The sequence below is a fragment of the Mesocricetus auratus genome, unplaced genomic scaffold, assembly GCF_017639785.1.
Source record: "Mesocricetus auratus isolate SY011 unplaced genomic scaffold, BCM_Maur_2.0 Super-Scaffold_6730, whole genome shotgun sequence".
Lineage (NCBI taxonomy): Eukaryota > Metazoa > Chordata > Mammalia > Rodentia > Cricetidae > Mesocricetus > Mesocricetus auratus.
The window spans coordinates 44,939,710-44,953,819 of NW_024429184.1; the positions used below are offsets into that span (position 1 = coordinate 44,939,710).

General features: G+C 38.6%; 1 protein-coding gene across 4 annotated transcripts in view; it reads left to right on the forward strand.

Moving 5' to 3' along the window:
* Positions 1 to 14,110, forward strand: part of Tmem64 (transmembrane protein 64) — a 42,381-nt gene that overhangs the window by 10,450 nt on the left and 17,821 nt on the right. For 2 of the 4 annotated variants that reach the window (XM_040741245.1, XM_013110974.2), the window contains exons 2-3: positions 2,370 to 2,525; positions 4,574 to 4,745. In XM_040741245.1, the coding sequence (XP_040597179.1) occupies positions 2,370 to 2,525; positions 4,574 to 4,745 (328 nt within the window). Of the gene's footprint in view, positions 1 to 2,369; positions 2,526 to 4,573; positions 8,216 to 14,110 lie in introns of those variants that run through there. The other 2 variants (XM_005066818.3, XM_040741248.1) reach the window with 2 other exon arrangements.

Genomic DNA, 14,110 nt, shown 5'->3' on the forward strand with positions numbered 1-14,110 from the left:
TGTGTTATGTTCTCTATAGCAAAGCTGTTAAGAGTGATTGTCTGAAGTTTGCCATTTGTTTCTCTTAGGTAACGCTATAGAAACAATACATGGAAGTGGTGGCACTTTTTATCCATGATGAGGTTTGATTCTGAACGTTTTGATGAACTTTGACTCAATATTGGGCAGTATCTGAGTGTGTTCAGATTTCTGAAATGTGTTTTCTTTCTTGATTGGACATTTTTGATGCTCTTTGAATATAAATTATGGGTTCTGTTCAGAGACATCCCATTACATTTAAGATTGGACTGACAGTTTCTATTAGAACATTTTGGATTGTAACATTAGTATTTTTTAAAGGTATCTCTCTCTCTCTCTCTCTCTCTCTCTCTCTCTCTCTCTCTCTCTCTCTCTCTTTCTCTGTGTGTGTGTGTGTGTGTCTGTATGCTATGTGTGTATGTGGGTGCTCATGGAGGCCAGAAGAGGGCATTGGATTCCCAGAACTGGAGTTACTGAAGTTATAGGCTTTTGGGAGCCACCCCAAGCAAGCACTCTGGCCTCCTCAATATTTATTGTAAATATAATTTTGATAAATTTCATGTAAACCATCACACCAAGTTGCTATCACTTATTTTTACCATGTTTTTTATTGGATATTTTAAATGTATTTATTCTAAAGAACTCTCTTCTGTGAGTAAACTCCCTGGTTCTTTTCATGTGAGTGGCGTGGTCCTCTTTATCAAGTCTGCTAACAGCCTTCATCTTAGTGACTCTTACTGTCCTTAGTGCTCAAGATTCCCCCCCCCCATGTGTCTCTAAACAATCCAGAATGTCCTGCCAACTCCATTAATGTGTCTGTACTTCCCTCCCACATTGTCTGTGTTTATGCTTTTCCCAGAACACTTGCCTTCCTCATGGTACCCATGTCTGCTTGCTAAACCCACGCTTAGATGTTTGTGTCCATTCTTATTGCCTCCTTTTCTACAAAGCTGCCCCTGGGCCTAGACTCCCATAACTAATCTTGATTCCTCTCTACTCTTTAGTGTACTGCACTTCGTTCTTCTCAAGGTCCCTTTTCTGTCTGTGTCTGAGGTAGTTGTGTGCTGTGTGTCATCGCTGTGTTGTATTCTGTGTCTCTTTCAGCAAGTATCAGGGCATCTTGCAAGGACAGTTATGGGCTCAGTGATAGATGAAATGAATTGGCAACTCATTGCAGTAATATTCTTTCCAACCCAGTGCTGCATCTCCTGTTCATTTGTGACTACAGATTATTTCAGGTGTAATGAGATTATAATTTACACAGTTATTCTATGATAGTTTTAGAGCAGCTGTCTGTAGATAGCTAAAATACTAGAACTTAAAAGTCATTTTTTAAGCCAGGTGTTGGTGGTGCTTGCCTTTAATTTAATCCTAGCACTCAGGTGGCAGAGGCAGGCAGATCTCTGTGAGTTTGAGACCAGCCTTGTCTACAAGAAGAGTTCCAGGACAGTCTCCAAAGCCACAGAGAAACGCTGCCTCGAAAAACAAACAAACAAACAAACAAACAAACAAAAGCATCTTTAAAAGTTTAATAGAGTGGTAACTTTCTTATGTAACAAGACTGTTTAAATGGAGGTGGGGGGGGGGTGAAGTTACTCTCATAGTAAAGGTTCCTTACTCTCTCTGTCCACCAGCCCTGCCTGTTCCTCTCCTGCCTAGCTACTGGCTGCTCAACTTTTTATTAGAGAAATTAGGTACCTTAGGCATGTAAGGTTAAACAAATGTAACACATCCTTGCATCGTTAAACAAATGCAGCATAAACAAATGTAAAACACCTTTACATAGTTAAAGTAATATTCTGCAACATAAATGAATAGATATATCTTTGTCTAGTTAAACAAATATTCCATAAAGGCTTTGTGGACTTATTTATTTAATATCAAGAAAGCAAAAATTATTGCATGGATACAGAGAAATATACAGTGCTGCAATTTCTGCATTGAGAGTGATGGAGACAGTAATTCCTTGGGTTGTCAACACTGCAGTATACTGTTCAAGTATAATAACCCCATTGCCACTTAAGAATGTTGATGCTTATTTAATAAGATGAGAGGGACTCAGAAAAGTTTTTACATGGTGATCTGTATGTGGATTTTATGTACAGGTAAAAAAATGGTTATTACATTTCTTTTTTAATAGTAATAGAGTAGAATAGCAAAATTTTGTTTAAACTATAATTTCATTTTAAATCTATAGTTTGCATGTATTCCCTTGATAATTGTTAATAAGTTAGGATTCTTCATCCATACTGTGTTCACTCTACCCAGAATAGAAAGCAGGTAAGACTTAGAGAGGCCATGTTGTGATTTTGTACTTGATGACAAATTGTTACCTTCAATCTACTTCCTAGATTGCTGATCTTTCCTTACCCAACTATCTAATGGCATCTTCAGTTGGACTGCTTCCCACTCAGCTTCTGAACTCTTACCTGGGTACCACGCTGCGGACGATGGAAGATGTCATCACAGAACAAAGTGTTAGTGGATATTTTGTCTTTTGTTTACAGGTGAGTTTAAGATCATGAGTTGTCTGGCTCTACCCCTCTGTATTGATGATTTAAATCTAGTGTTTCCTTACCACAGGTGAGGAATTGTTTCATTTTAGATAGTTGCCCTAATACTGTCTTATATATGGATAATAGTTTTAATCTGTGGACACCTAGAAGTATATGAGTTTGTTGAAATGCATTGGATATCTTCTTCAAAATGAGAAAAAAAATCAGATTTTTCATAGGCATTGTTTTAAAATCATTTCAAGTCAAATTCTGTATCATGACTTTGTATAAAAGCTTTTCCTTCAACAATTTTGCAATATTTTACATTCAATCTAAGTTTACAAATTTTGTTTTGCTTGCTTTATTTATGTGGACAGGCATGCTAATCACATAATGTTAAATTTTGTGTGTACATTATGTATTATTTACCCGCGTCATTTCAAAGTGCAATGATGATTCTGGCATGTAATACATTTCTAAGGTTTCTTAAGATAAATTGTGTATCATTTTCTGTTTTCTAGAAATTTGAAGTCTGTCTGAAATATCTTTTTAAAAACATGGTGTTTGAGTAGAATTCCTCACTAGCTCACAGTATTTTCACCATTTAAACTTTATATTTTTATACCATCTTTGTAAATTACTCAACTGCAACCATTAGTGCTTCCTAAAACTATAGAATCATCTCTTTTCCAGTAATTTTTCAACCCCTTTGTTTGAACTGGGATATTTAAACTTATAATACATCACAGTAAGAAGGCACATGATTTTTAGCTTAGACATTTATAGAAAAAAATGGAAGCAAGTTTTGGTTTGGCCTGTTGATGTTAGTTACATTTCAAGTTGCCTCAGAAAGGATTTTATGCCACTGCATTGTAGAATAGAGAGGGAGTAGGCATGAAGGTGATGCTGGCAAGGTAAAGGCAAAGCTTAGGGTATAGTTAATAGAGAAAATACACTTGCCAGATTCTTTCTGTGCTAGAAATGAGCTGCAAATCATTTGCCTTCTGGGTTTTACAGCCAGCAGCCATGGAGAGCCTGCTCATTGGAAAATTGGAACATTACCTGTATCTGTTCTCATACAGACATAGGTGCTTATCCCCTCCTCCTCATGTCTGTATGTTTCTCTTCTCACTTCCCAGAACTCCAGTCCCACACAAGTTCAAGTTTGATCTGCTTTGTATAGGTCAAAGGTACCATGAAGCAGACGGCAGTTCCTGGTACAGGCTTCCCCCAGAGTTCCAGCTCTCCCCCACATCTCCACTGCTTTATTGTCCTCTTCCTCCTCTGCTATTGATTGGAAGTAACTCAAGCTTCTTCACTTGTCCTCTCCTGACCTCCCTCTGTCCTCAGGAGACTGCCTGTCTTCTTCCTTAAGAATCAGCAGCTTCCGTGTAGGAAGCCCTCATCCTATGTGAGCGGTCTCTTCTCCTTAATCTTCTGCCTTCTTTCCAGTCAGTAGTGGAGAGACACTTGTGTTTCTGTAGACGGCTTCTTCCTCTGGCCTCCTTTTATTTACATAGAGAAACTTGAGAGGGTTGCTGTTGCGTCCTGTCTGTTTCTTTCCTTTTTTCTTTTCTACTTCGTAAGACTAAGGAAGAAAGTGAGTGCCTGCTGGAGAAAGCTAGTACAAAGTATGTGTCTTCTGCCCTGCCCCTCCCTGTAACTTCTGTGTCTAGTAACTACCTTCCTAGTTTAGTAAGTGTGCCGTAAACAAATTTAGCATCTTACACAGCCTGCAGCACAGATTCTCCTAACAGTCTCTCCATTTCTTTACATGCCATTATAGTCTACTGAAAGGTATCAAACATTCACTTTTCAGAAAATATATGATGCATCTTTAGGAGAAATAAAACAATTACAGTCTTTAGAAACCCACCCTTCCAATTCCCAAATCAGCATTTTATTGAACAGTGACTGCTCAGTGAATGGCAAATAGCAGTTAAAAATGTGTGACTTCCTACCTCCCTCTTTGAGGACCGTGCACATGAAGCATATTTATTGAACTCATGGCCTTTATACGTATATGATGTTGGTAACTGGTGTTTTGTTTTTATTCACAGATTGTTATAAGCATAGGCCTCATGTTTTATGTAGTCCATCGAGCTCAAGTGGAATTGAAGGCAGCTGTCATAGCTTGTGAGATGGAACTGAAAACCTCCCTGGTTAAAGGCAGTCAGCCAGACCCCAGTGGCCCTTCCTTCTACAACAAGAGGACCCTCACATTTTCTGGAGGTGGAATCAATATTGTATGATTCTTACAAACTGATTGTCAGAGCCTCCTGTGCTCTGTAGGCCTATAGTCACTTACCTAGTGGCAGATACAAGTGCTGTCGTGTTATGGCACAAACAAACTGACTAGTTTTTAAATTGCACAAATTTTCTAAAAGCAAGAATCATTTTCTGGGTTTGTAAATGTAAATGTAGACGCAGCTTTGGCTGCCCCTTGTTATACCTGTAATGCCTATAGGTGTGCACTTTAGTGTTATTGAATTGTTTTATTGCTGGAACTTATGAACAGAGAAATAACCCAAATATTTTTTCTGTTTAGTATTTTTATTTATAAAGCCCATAAATAGTTATGTGCATCTGTCTTTAAAGATAAGTAAAAGTATGCAGTTCTAAATGTTATCATTGTTGGATGTTCTTTGCTTAGGTAGTCTTTCCAGAAGGGGTAAACTGTGTTTTTTTGTTTGTTTTAGCTTTTGTTTTGTTTTCTTATTGCCTTGTTTGTTTTAAGTAGGACAACTTTGCTTCATTTTCTTTGCTTGTAAGAAAATAGATGTATTTCAGTTGAATATATGTTATCAAGCATTATGTCTTTGTGGGCCTTTTACACCCCCTACCTTTTCATACAAGCTTAAATCCTACATTGTGGGACTGAAGTGCTCTTAAGATTCCTGTTTATTTTCACTGTGTAATGTGCAAAGCAAAGGGAACTTATCTAGTGGGTGGTGGCTCAAAAGTGGGACCCACATTCTTATTTGATTATATTGGTTTCACCCTTTAGACTTCATCGAAGGGCTGGCTGATAGCACTCTTAATAAACCATTTCCCTTTTTATATTCATAATTAGGCTTTGAAATAAATATTTTATTCCTACAAAATGGTGGGCTTACCATCTGTGAAGTTGTCATTCAGGTGGCCTTGTTTAGTCAAAATGCCTCGTTAAAAAGAACCAAGCTTTAAAATCATGTTTATAGTTCCATTAAAGTACTTATGTATTTGTCCCCATAGTCTTCAGCTTTAAAACTATAAACATAACATTAACAAAATGCCCTTGTTTGTGTTATCTGCTGTGTTATTGCTGTTTTGGGGGGAGCTTTGGTATTCCTTTTCCCTGACAAGACTCAGGAATTCTGAAATGTGAAGTTTTCTCAATTCTTTTTCTTGTAGCATGTGTGTTTACTAACAGCACTTAGGACTGTAGAATACAATAATCCAACATGATTCATATGGCGTGCATTCATTAATCAGCTTTATTTTTAAAGTAGTTTAATTGTGAACTTAATGGTTAGTTGATTTTGTTTGTTACAAATGAGATTGTAGAGATACGGTAACATTTTCTTTTAAGTACTTCATTTTCTCTGGCTTTTCCAACTTATCAGAGCTCTGTCCTCTGCATTTTCCTTGAAGTAAAACCTTTGCCCTGGTTACTGCTGACCTGATGTAATCCTTTGCAAGCAGATTTTTCTAGTCTTACCCTAGAGATGAATTTGAACATGTTTATCATTTTGTCCTATTCAGGATATTTTCCTTCTCTTACTGATGCATAAATTTCTTTGCCTTTGAGTAGCAGTAGAAGACCAGAGTAACTGTGATGAGAAGCACTTGGTCTACAGCTCATGATGGCCTCCAGATCTTTTTGTTATTGGTAGAAAAAATAACTATATGTACTTTGAGCCCCCATTGCCTATTTAGTTTTAAATTTTAGTTTAGTTTAACTATCCCAATAAAGGAAATATTTGATTTATTCTTTTTGGTATGTCTTGGCAACATTTTTCTTGTGTTTCTCATTAGTTACTTTTTGTTAGGTGAATATTAATATTTAAGATCACTGTTTTCATACTTGTTTTACAACTCATTTATTTTGAAGTGCATCCTATTTACTTAGCATTTGTGACTTGAACAACTTCACCAAATAAGTATCATTTGGTAGTTTGTCATGAGTTCTTCCAGATGTTAACACTTTCCCAGTATTTGTAATATATAAAGGTAAAAAATCATTTTTTGTATTCTGCCAATCATAATTTTATATAATAAATCATCAACTTTCATAATAGTATGGATTGACCATTTCTAAAATACTAACCTAGCTATACTTTCCCAGGGTCCCAGTAATCAGCAGTCTATTATTGCCATGTTATTTGATAGGTGCATCTAATGGCTAGTGTCTAGGTGATATTTATGTTCACTGCAGTGTGTGCAACATAGCTATGCCGTGCTCACTCTGTCTCTAACCCTGCAAGCTAGACTTACGGCAGCAATGGTTTCATATTGGGTTGGGTACATATTACCTCCAGCCATATGTATTCATGAAATGCATGTTCACAGAAATGAAATGTTGGATTCTCTCACACTGGTTAGCAACAGTCCGACGTCGCTTTATGTTCATTTAGAGTTCACCTAGCTTTCATATCTGGTGAAAGTTTTGTTCTGTTTTTCCCTAAGATTGTCACTTTGACAACTTTGTATTACTTCTTTTTAAAACCATGTTTATTCTTACTGTGCTTTTGTGTCATTTTTATTTGATCATCTGATTTGTGAATTATTGAAATTTGTACTTTTGATGAAAATCGTATCATCAAGTCTCTGTCATTAGAATGTTCATTTGAGTTTATGTTTGGAAGTGACTGGATTTATTCAGAGTCAGCCATACTTACCCTTCATGCTCTGTAACCAGCTGCTAATATTCCACAGTGGCTTTCCCCAGTGCCCACGTGCGTGACTGTCAGACAGCCTCCCTCCTGCGAAGCTGTTATGGTCAGTACTTATTTGCCCTCACTGTAAGCAAGCTATATGGTTGAGGTGCACACTTGCCCCCAGCATTGTATGTATTTGCCTGTGGTGGCTTTTTGGACTCTTCCTGGAGAAGTTGCTAGAATTTAAATCTGTTGTCCAGGAGACTATCTTTCCAGTTCTTGAAAGCTGCTAGGTGTGTGACATATTGGTGCAAATAAATCCTTACTGTGTGGTAAATGTATGCCATTCACAGAAAAGGAGCATTTGAAGAGAAGGTTTATTGTGAAGCCGGAGAACAATCGTAACTAGGTTGATGACCTTGGTGCTGAGATTTTGTTTCAGCCAAAGGCTACTACTCCCAGGCTCTGAACGGTACTCCATGTAATACTATCGGGCTTCTCAGATTAGAGTTTTCTGGTTTCTCCTATAATAAGGTATTTAGGATATATATTTTCATGGTTATTGCTTTAAGCTGAAAAGCCATTTAAATGAGGAGAGGGATTTCTCTCATGGAAAATTTAAAACTCAGGAGTTCGAATAAACTCACATATTGAACAGACACTGTTGACTTCACAACTAAATTATAACCTGGTATATCTGAACTGCAGAGTGATTGCTGCAAGCTGTTCTCAAAGGTGGTTGGGATTTACAGTAGAGAATTCCAACAGCGAAGCAGTGCAATGTCTTGGAAATTGCTATCCCACATCACTCGTGTGCCTAAGAAAATAAAAGGAACTATTTTATTTTTCTTCTCTCCTCTCTTCCTTTCCCATGGTTGTAAAGCCATGTTCATGGGAGGGAGCATTTGGGGGGAGGGATGCACCCTGCTTCTAGCAGCATCCTGCTGGGGATGTCTCTCATGATGTCATGTCGGGTGTCAGGATTGTAGGGGCGGTGCCTGCACAGGTGACGCCGAGTCCTTATGCTAGCCTATGCGCTTCATCTCCCCTCATCAAACGTCATCTGTTAATTGACACAGTAGTATTAGTTTCTTGAAGCTTTTTCATAAAATCCAAAACTTGTCCTGATTTAATTTTCTGTTGATTGTTCCTAGTTTCTCTGACAGTTCCTGGAAAGAAATGACAGCTACCATAAGTGATCATTTTAGCATCCAGAATGATGCCTGCCCTTGTTTCTTTTTTACCTGATCTGATGCTGTTTTTCATTTTTTTTTTTTTTGCTGTCAAAACTGCCTTATAGAATAGAAAAGAAGTAGTCCACAAGGGAATCCAAGAGTGATGATGTATACCTATGATGCCAACACTCCTCAAAGCTGAGGCAGGAGGATTGAGGCAGTGAATTCAAGGACAGCCTGGGTTACATACGTGGTCTTGTCTCAAAAACAAAACAAAACAAAACAAAAATCAAAACAAAATAAAGAAGCCTCAAGGGAATAGTCATATATTGCAGAAGCTTAAGACAGGGTGTGACATCAGTGCCTACATTACATAGGAGCACTGACATTTCTCGGTGCTTGTCATCCAAGGCCATACGCCACTAGGCTATTGCCCCTTTCCTGGTTGCTATTAGAATACTCTTAGCACTCCTAAGCTTGAGAAAATGTATATCAACAGGGTATTACTACACTGAGTTAAATATTGAACATCAAAGCATACTGTTTCTTGTAGTGTTAAACCTGTCAGATTCAAACAAACATGCTTATCCAGGTTTAGTAATAACTAGATAACACTATTGTTTTAAAATGACTCAGAATTCCACAAGGTGATGTACTGGATAGGAAACTTGAAAACTCACAAAATGCTAAGATGACCCAACCATTCATAAGACCAATGGAGCACTGAAATTCCTACATGGCTCCAGGAAGTCACAGACACAACATAAAAAACAAACCCTGCATGGCTGATACAGCAGCAAAATAAAAACCCATTGGCATAAAATGGGATTAAGGAAAGCACTTAGAGAAGTCACTGCGTTGGGTGAGGTTGGGGCTGTTATATTGTTTTTGCATGTTGTAAAAGCATGGGAGCCCTTAGCTGAAGACACACAAAGGTTAAAGTCCTAGAGGTGAAGAAACAGATTTTTGTTTTATTTTTTCTAGACAGATGAGTTCCCATGTCAGGACTTCTTTCCCAGTTAACTGCCGCCTCCACCAGAGCTTTTACACCAGTGCATCACGCAGACTTCCTTGAATTTGTTACTGCTGTTGAGTTTCACACGCTTCACAGGGGCTACTTAGTTCATCCATCCTTGTTTATGATGCCAGTTTACCTTTTGTGTCATGGTAATGCAGTCTGTGAGTGAGGAAGAGAAAATTTAAGTTCTCTGACTTTGCATTTTATCCAGTCACCTTTTTTCAGTAAAAAGAATATTGGCTAGAGATGTGCTTGGCTCGGAGTTACCGTGGCAAGAGGTGAGATCACTCTTTATGAGGGAGGTGGGGAGGAAAAACCATGGCTGTGCAGCCTGAGCAGGCCTGTGGGTAGCAGAAGGCCAAGCAGAAACAAAGAAGGAGAGACATGACTAGGATTGCAGGGGATGAGCCAGAATTAGAGGTATAGCGTAATCCGTGATCACTGAATTGAAGGATAAATGCAGATTGTTAAGAGGAGGAATGTGAGAATTCAAAGCACAAGAAAGTATCATAAATATTTAAGTACGGCAAGAACACGAAGGGCAGGAAGCAAAGTATTAAAGCAACACTGGATTAATGCATAAGATTGTGTTGTAAATGCACAAATGGGCTCATTTATAATACAGGAAAAGGATTTTATATTTATGGATACGATAGTACTGAAGTAGAAGGAGTGTCTGAATTGTAAATTGTACACAATAGTTTAAGGATGTTGAAGAATGCCAGAACCATCAGTCTAAAGATTAATCAGGGGAGAAGTAAAGACCAGAAATCAGACATGACAGTAAATATAGGAAGGAGATTGCAAAATAAATTTGGCAAATGTAGAATGCAGATTGGCATATGGGGAAGGCACTAGGATGGCTCACTCTTTCTGCAGTGGATGGTGGCATAAGTAAGAGCAGTTTAAGGCCAGATAGCTGACAAGGGAGGGGCCTGAAATGCTTCTAGGGTATGGCGATCAACACATATAGGCTACATAGATCTGAACTTAAGAAAGAATAGGGCTATGATAGAGGCTTAGGAGTCAACACAGAATATATAGCTTTAGAGGTAGATCTGGTAACAAGAGGATAATAGTGACCAAGAATAGAACTGGAAATGAGAAGAGTCTAAGCCTAGTGGTAAAGCCTGAGAAAGAGCGCCACCAGCAGTATGAGATGAAAGGTTCTGGAAAGGACTCAGTTGAATGCTTCAAAAAGGAGAAATGCAATTAAGCACTTAAATGTGTTCATTGAGCTTAACCATTAAGAAGATGTTGGTATCTTAGTGACAGTACATGAAAGCCTGAGTCATGGGTTCCTGAAAGTTTGTTGTGTGACTTGGAGGTGAGGAAATGGAGGTCTCTGGATAACTATGGCAACTGAAGAAATAACAGAAAAACCCTGAGGTCAAGGGAGACTGCTTTTCCAAAAGATGTGCATTGCTTAATTCCTTTCTCTAAGTTTGTTTTTCTTCTCCATGTGGCACTGTGACTGGTACCCCATACACTAAGCAAGTATGCCACCAATCTGAGATACTTAGTTTTCCTTTTTGAGACAAGAGCCTCAATAAATTCCTCAGACAGGCCTTATCCTTGAGATCATCCTGCTTCAATTTCCTGAGTAGCTAGGACTACAGGCATGTACACTCAGGCCTGGCTTTCTTTCCTCTGACTTCACATGTATTTTCAATTAATATACTTATTTGTAGTTGGTTTTTTTAATATTTGGGGAGCCCACCACCCAGCTCCCAAATAAATACACAGAGACTTATTCTTACTTTTAATGCCTGGCCTTAGCCTGACTTGTTTCTAGCCAGCTTTTCTAACTTAACTTAAATTATCCCATTTCTCTTTAACTATGTTTTGCCCCTGGGCTTTTTATCTTTCTTTATTCATATATCTTCCTTTCCTTATTACTCGGTGGCTGTGTGGGTGACTGTGTGGCTTGCACCTGGTGTCCTTCTCTCCTCCTTTTCTCTCTCCTTCCTCTTCTCTAGATGTCTCCTATTTATTCTCTCTGCATGGCAGCTCCACCTATCCCTCCCCTGTCTAGCTATCGGCAGTTCGACTCTTTATTAGACCAATCAGGTGTTTTAGACAGGCAAAGGGAACACAACTTTACAGAGTTAAACAAATGCAACATAGAAGAATGCAGCACATCTTTGCATCATTAAACAAATACTGCACAGCATAAACAAATGCAACACATCTTTAACCAATATTCCACAGCATCTAATAACTGTGCAAGTGTAAATTTCTATAAGACAAAATAATGAGAAAAGAGCACAACTAGGGAGTAGGGAAAGGATGAGGATGTGTTTTCCCCGTTAAAGCCATCTAGGAAACAAAAGCACTTGCCATTCCTGGCCCTTCTCACCCTTGAGTTTTCATATCTAAGTAAGACCAGGGTGTGGATATCTTTTCAAGAGCCCCAGTCAATTCTGGCATTCACTGCTGATTGAAAACCACTTCAGAAAGCCTTTCTGTTCAGATGTAATGACTGACGGTTGTTTAAACAGTGAGGTAAATTGCCATCTACAGTTTATATTAATATATGAACTCATTGGATTATGCCCTTAGCTTATCTCACAAGATACCACTGTAGAATAAATGGAGCATTGGCTTGGAATCTGTGGCATGATAAATACAGCTTGTATTTCTGACTGTAGCTTAGCTACACTATGTTCTTAACAGCAGGCTGTGTCCACAGGACACTGCTCCTTTACCTGATACCCATTTCCTTATAAAGGGAGTCGATGTTCGTGTGTTTTATTCTTTTAATTTAGCTAATGTTTCAAAGATCATCTGTAATAGTGGTTGAAAAAATGTCCACAAATTTTTTCTGTCTTAAAATGTGATTTTTTATTTTATGTTTTTAAATTTTATTTAACTTTTTACACATATTACTCTCAGTTCCCTTTCTCACTCCTCCTCCCCTGGCTCCCCATTCCTCCCAGCCCCCCATCCCACTCCATCTCCCTTCTGCTCCCCAGGGAGGGTAAGGCTTTCCATGAGGGATTTTCAGAGTTTATCATATAACCCAGGGCAGGGCCTAGGTCCACCACCATGTGTCCAGGCCTAGAGAGCATCCCTCCATGGTCCACGAATTTTTTAAAGTACAAAATTGACTTAAAATTTTCTTCTTGAAAAGGAACATGACTCTATTACAATAAGTAGCATATTTGTTTCTGTGGGTAAATATAATGCCAACTGTAATTGTTCTTAGGATGACTTTTAAGTATTTTTTTTCTTCCATCTCTAAGATAAGAATACTAAAAGGCTCAGAGGAGCAGGCAGATCCAAGACCACCCTTACTAAACTCATTATAAAGGTTCCCTCTACTCAGGGTTTATAGTTCAGGGATGTTTATTGTGCTAAGTGAGAAATAAGGCAGACACAGTAAAAGTGATACCACATCTTCCCACTATATTTTGGAAAGTAAAAAGCTGACCTCATAGAATAACCTAGATGAATAGTGGTTAGAACTAAAGACTAGAGAGGAGTGAGGCAAGGGGTTAGATAAGAGCTATAAAATAGAAAATTTAGTCTCTGTAACAGAATTTGGTTACAGCACTCCATGACCTACATCAGAGTAACTAGGAGGCCACATAATTCTCAACGCATAAAAAAGAGTCCTTTTGGAAGACATGGAAATGCTTCTAATCCTGACTTGATCACTACACACTGTACACATGTGTGCACTCAGTATCCTACACCCCATCAGAGTACATAAACCTTATGTCTCCATGAAAATGAGTTGAAAAAAAAAAAGCATTTGTTTTCCAGTTTTAGGAAAGTCTTTTAAAGAGAACGCTGTTCAGATTTCTCACGGCAGGAGGCTAAGTCGTTTTCTTAAGATCAGGAAAAGTGAGTGACAGAGCATCCTCTTGTCCCGTCATGCTTTCTACGCTACATCAGGAGACCTAGAGCATCAGTGCGAGCATGCCTGTTGTCCACAGCAGGCACCATTGCCTGCAATTAGTGAAATTATTCCCCTGCACTTCAGTCTAGATTTTGATTAAGGCAGAAGTCTCTGAATGTATTAAATCCTATAGAACATATAGTAATTATGAGGACTTTTGACACATAAGGCATTATTTAAGTTTCAAATTTCTGAGATGAAGAAGAATGATTTGGGACTGAGGAGATGGATCAGCTGGTAAAGTGGGAGTTTGATCTGTTGAAACCGCTTGAAAAAAATCCATGGATTCAGATCACTGGCCAGTCAGCCTAGCCTACATGGCAAGCTCTAGGCCAGCAAGAAATTGTGTCTCCAAAAGAGGGCACACATCTTTAATTCCAGTGTGTAGGAGGCATATTTGCAGATCTCTGTGAGTTCAAGGCCATCCTGATCTACACACACACACACATATACACATACACACACACACACACACACACGCGCGCGCGCGCGCGAGAGAGAGAGAGAGAGAGAGAGAGAGAGAGAGAGAGAGAGAGAGAGAGAGAGAGAGAGAGAGAGAGAGAGAGAGAGAGAGAGAGAGAGAGAGAGAACATATATGAGGTATTTGGATTTTTTACATACGAAGGGTCAGTTCCCAGTTG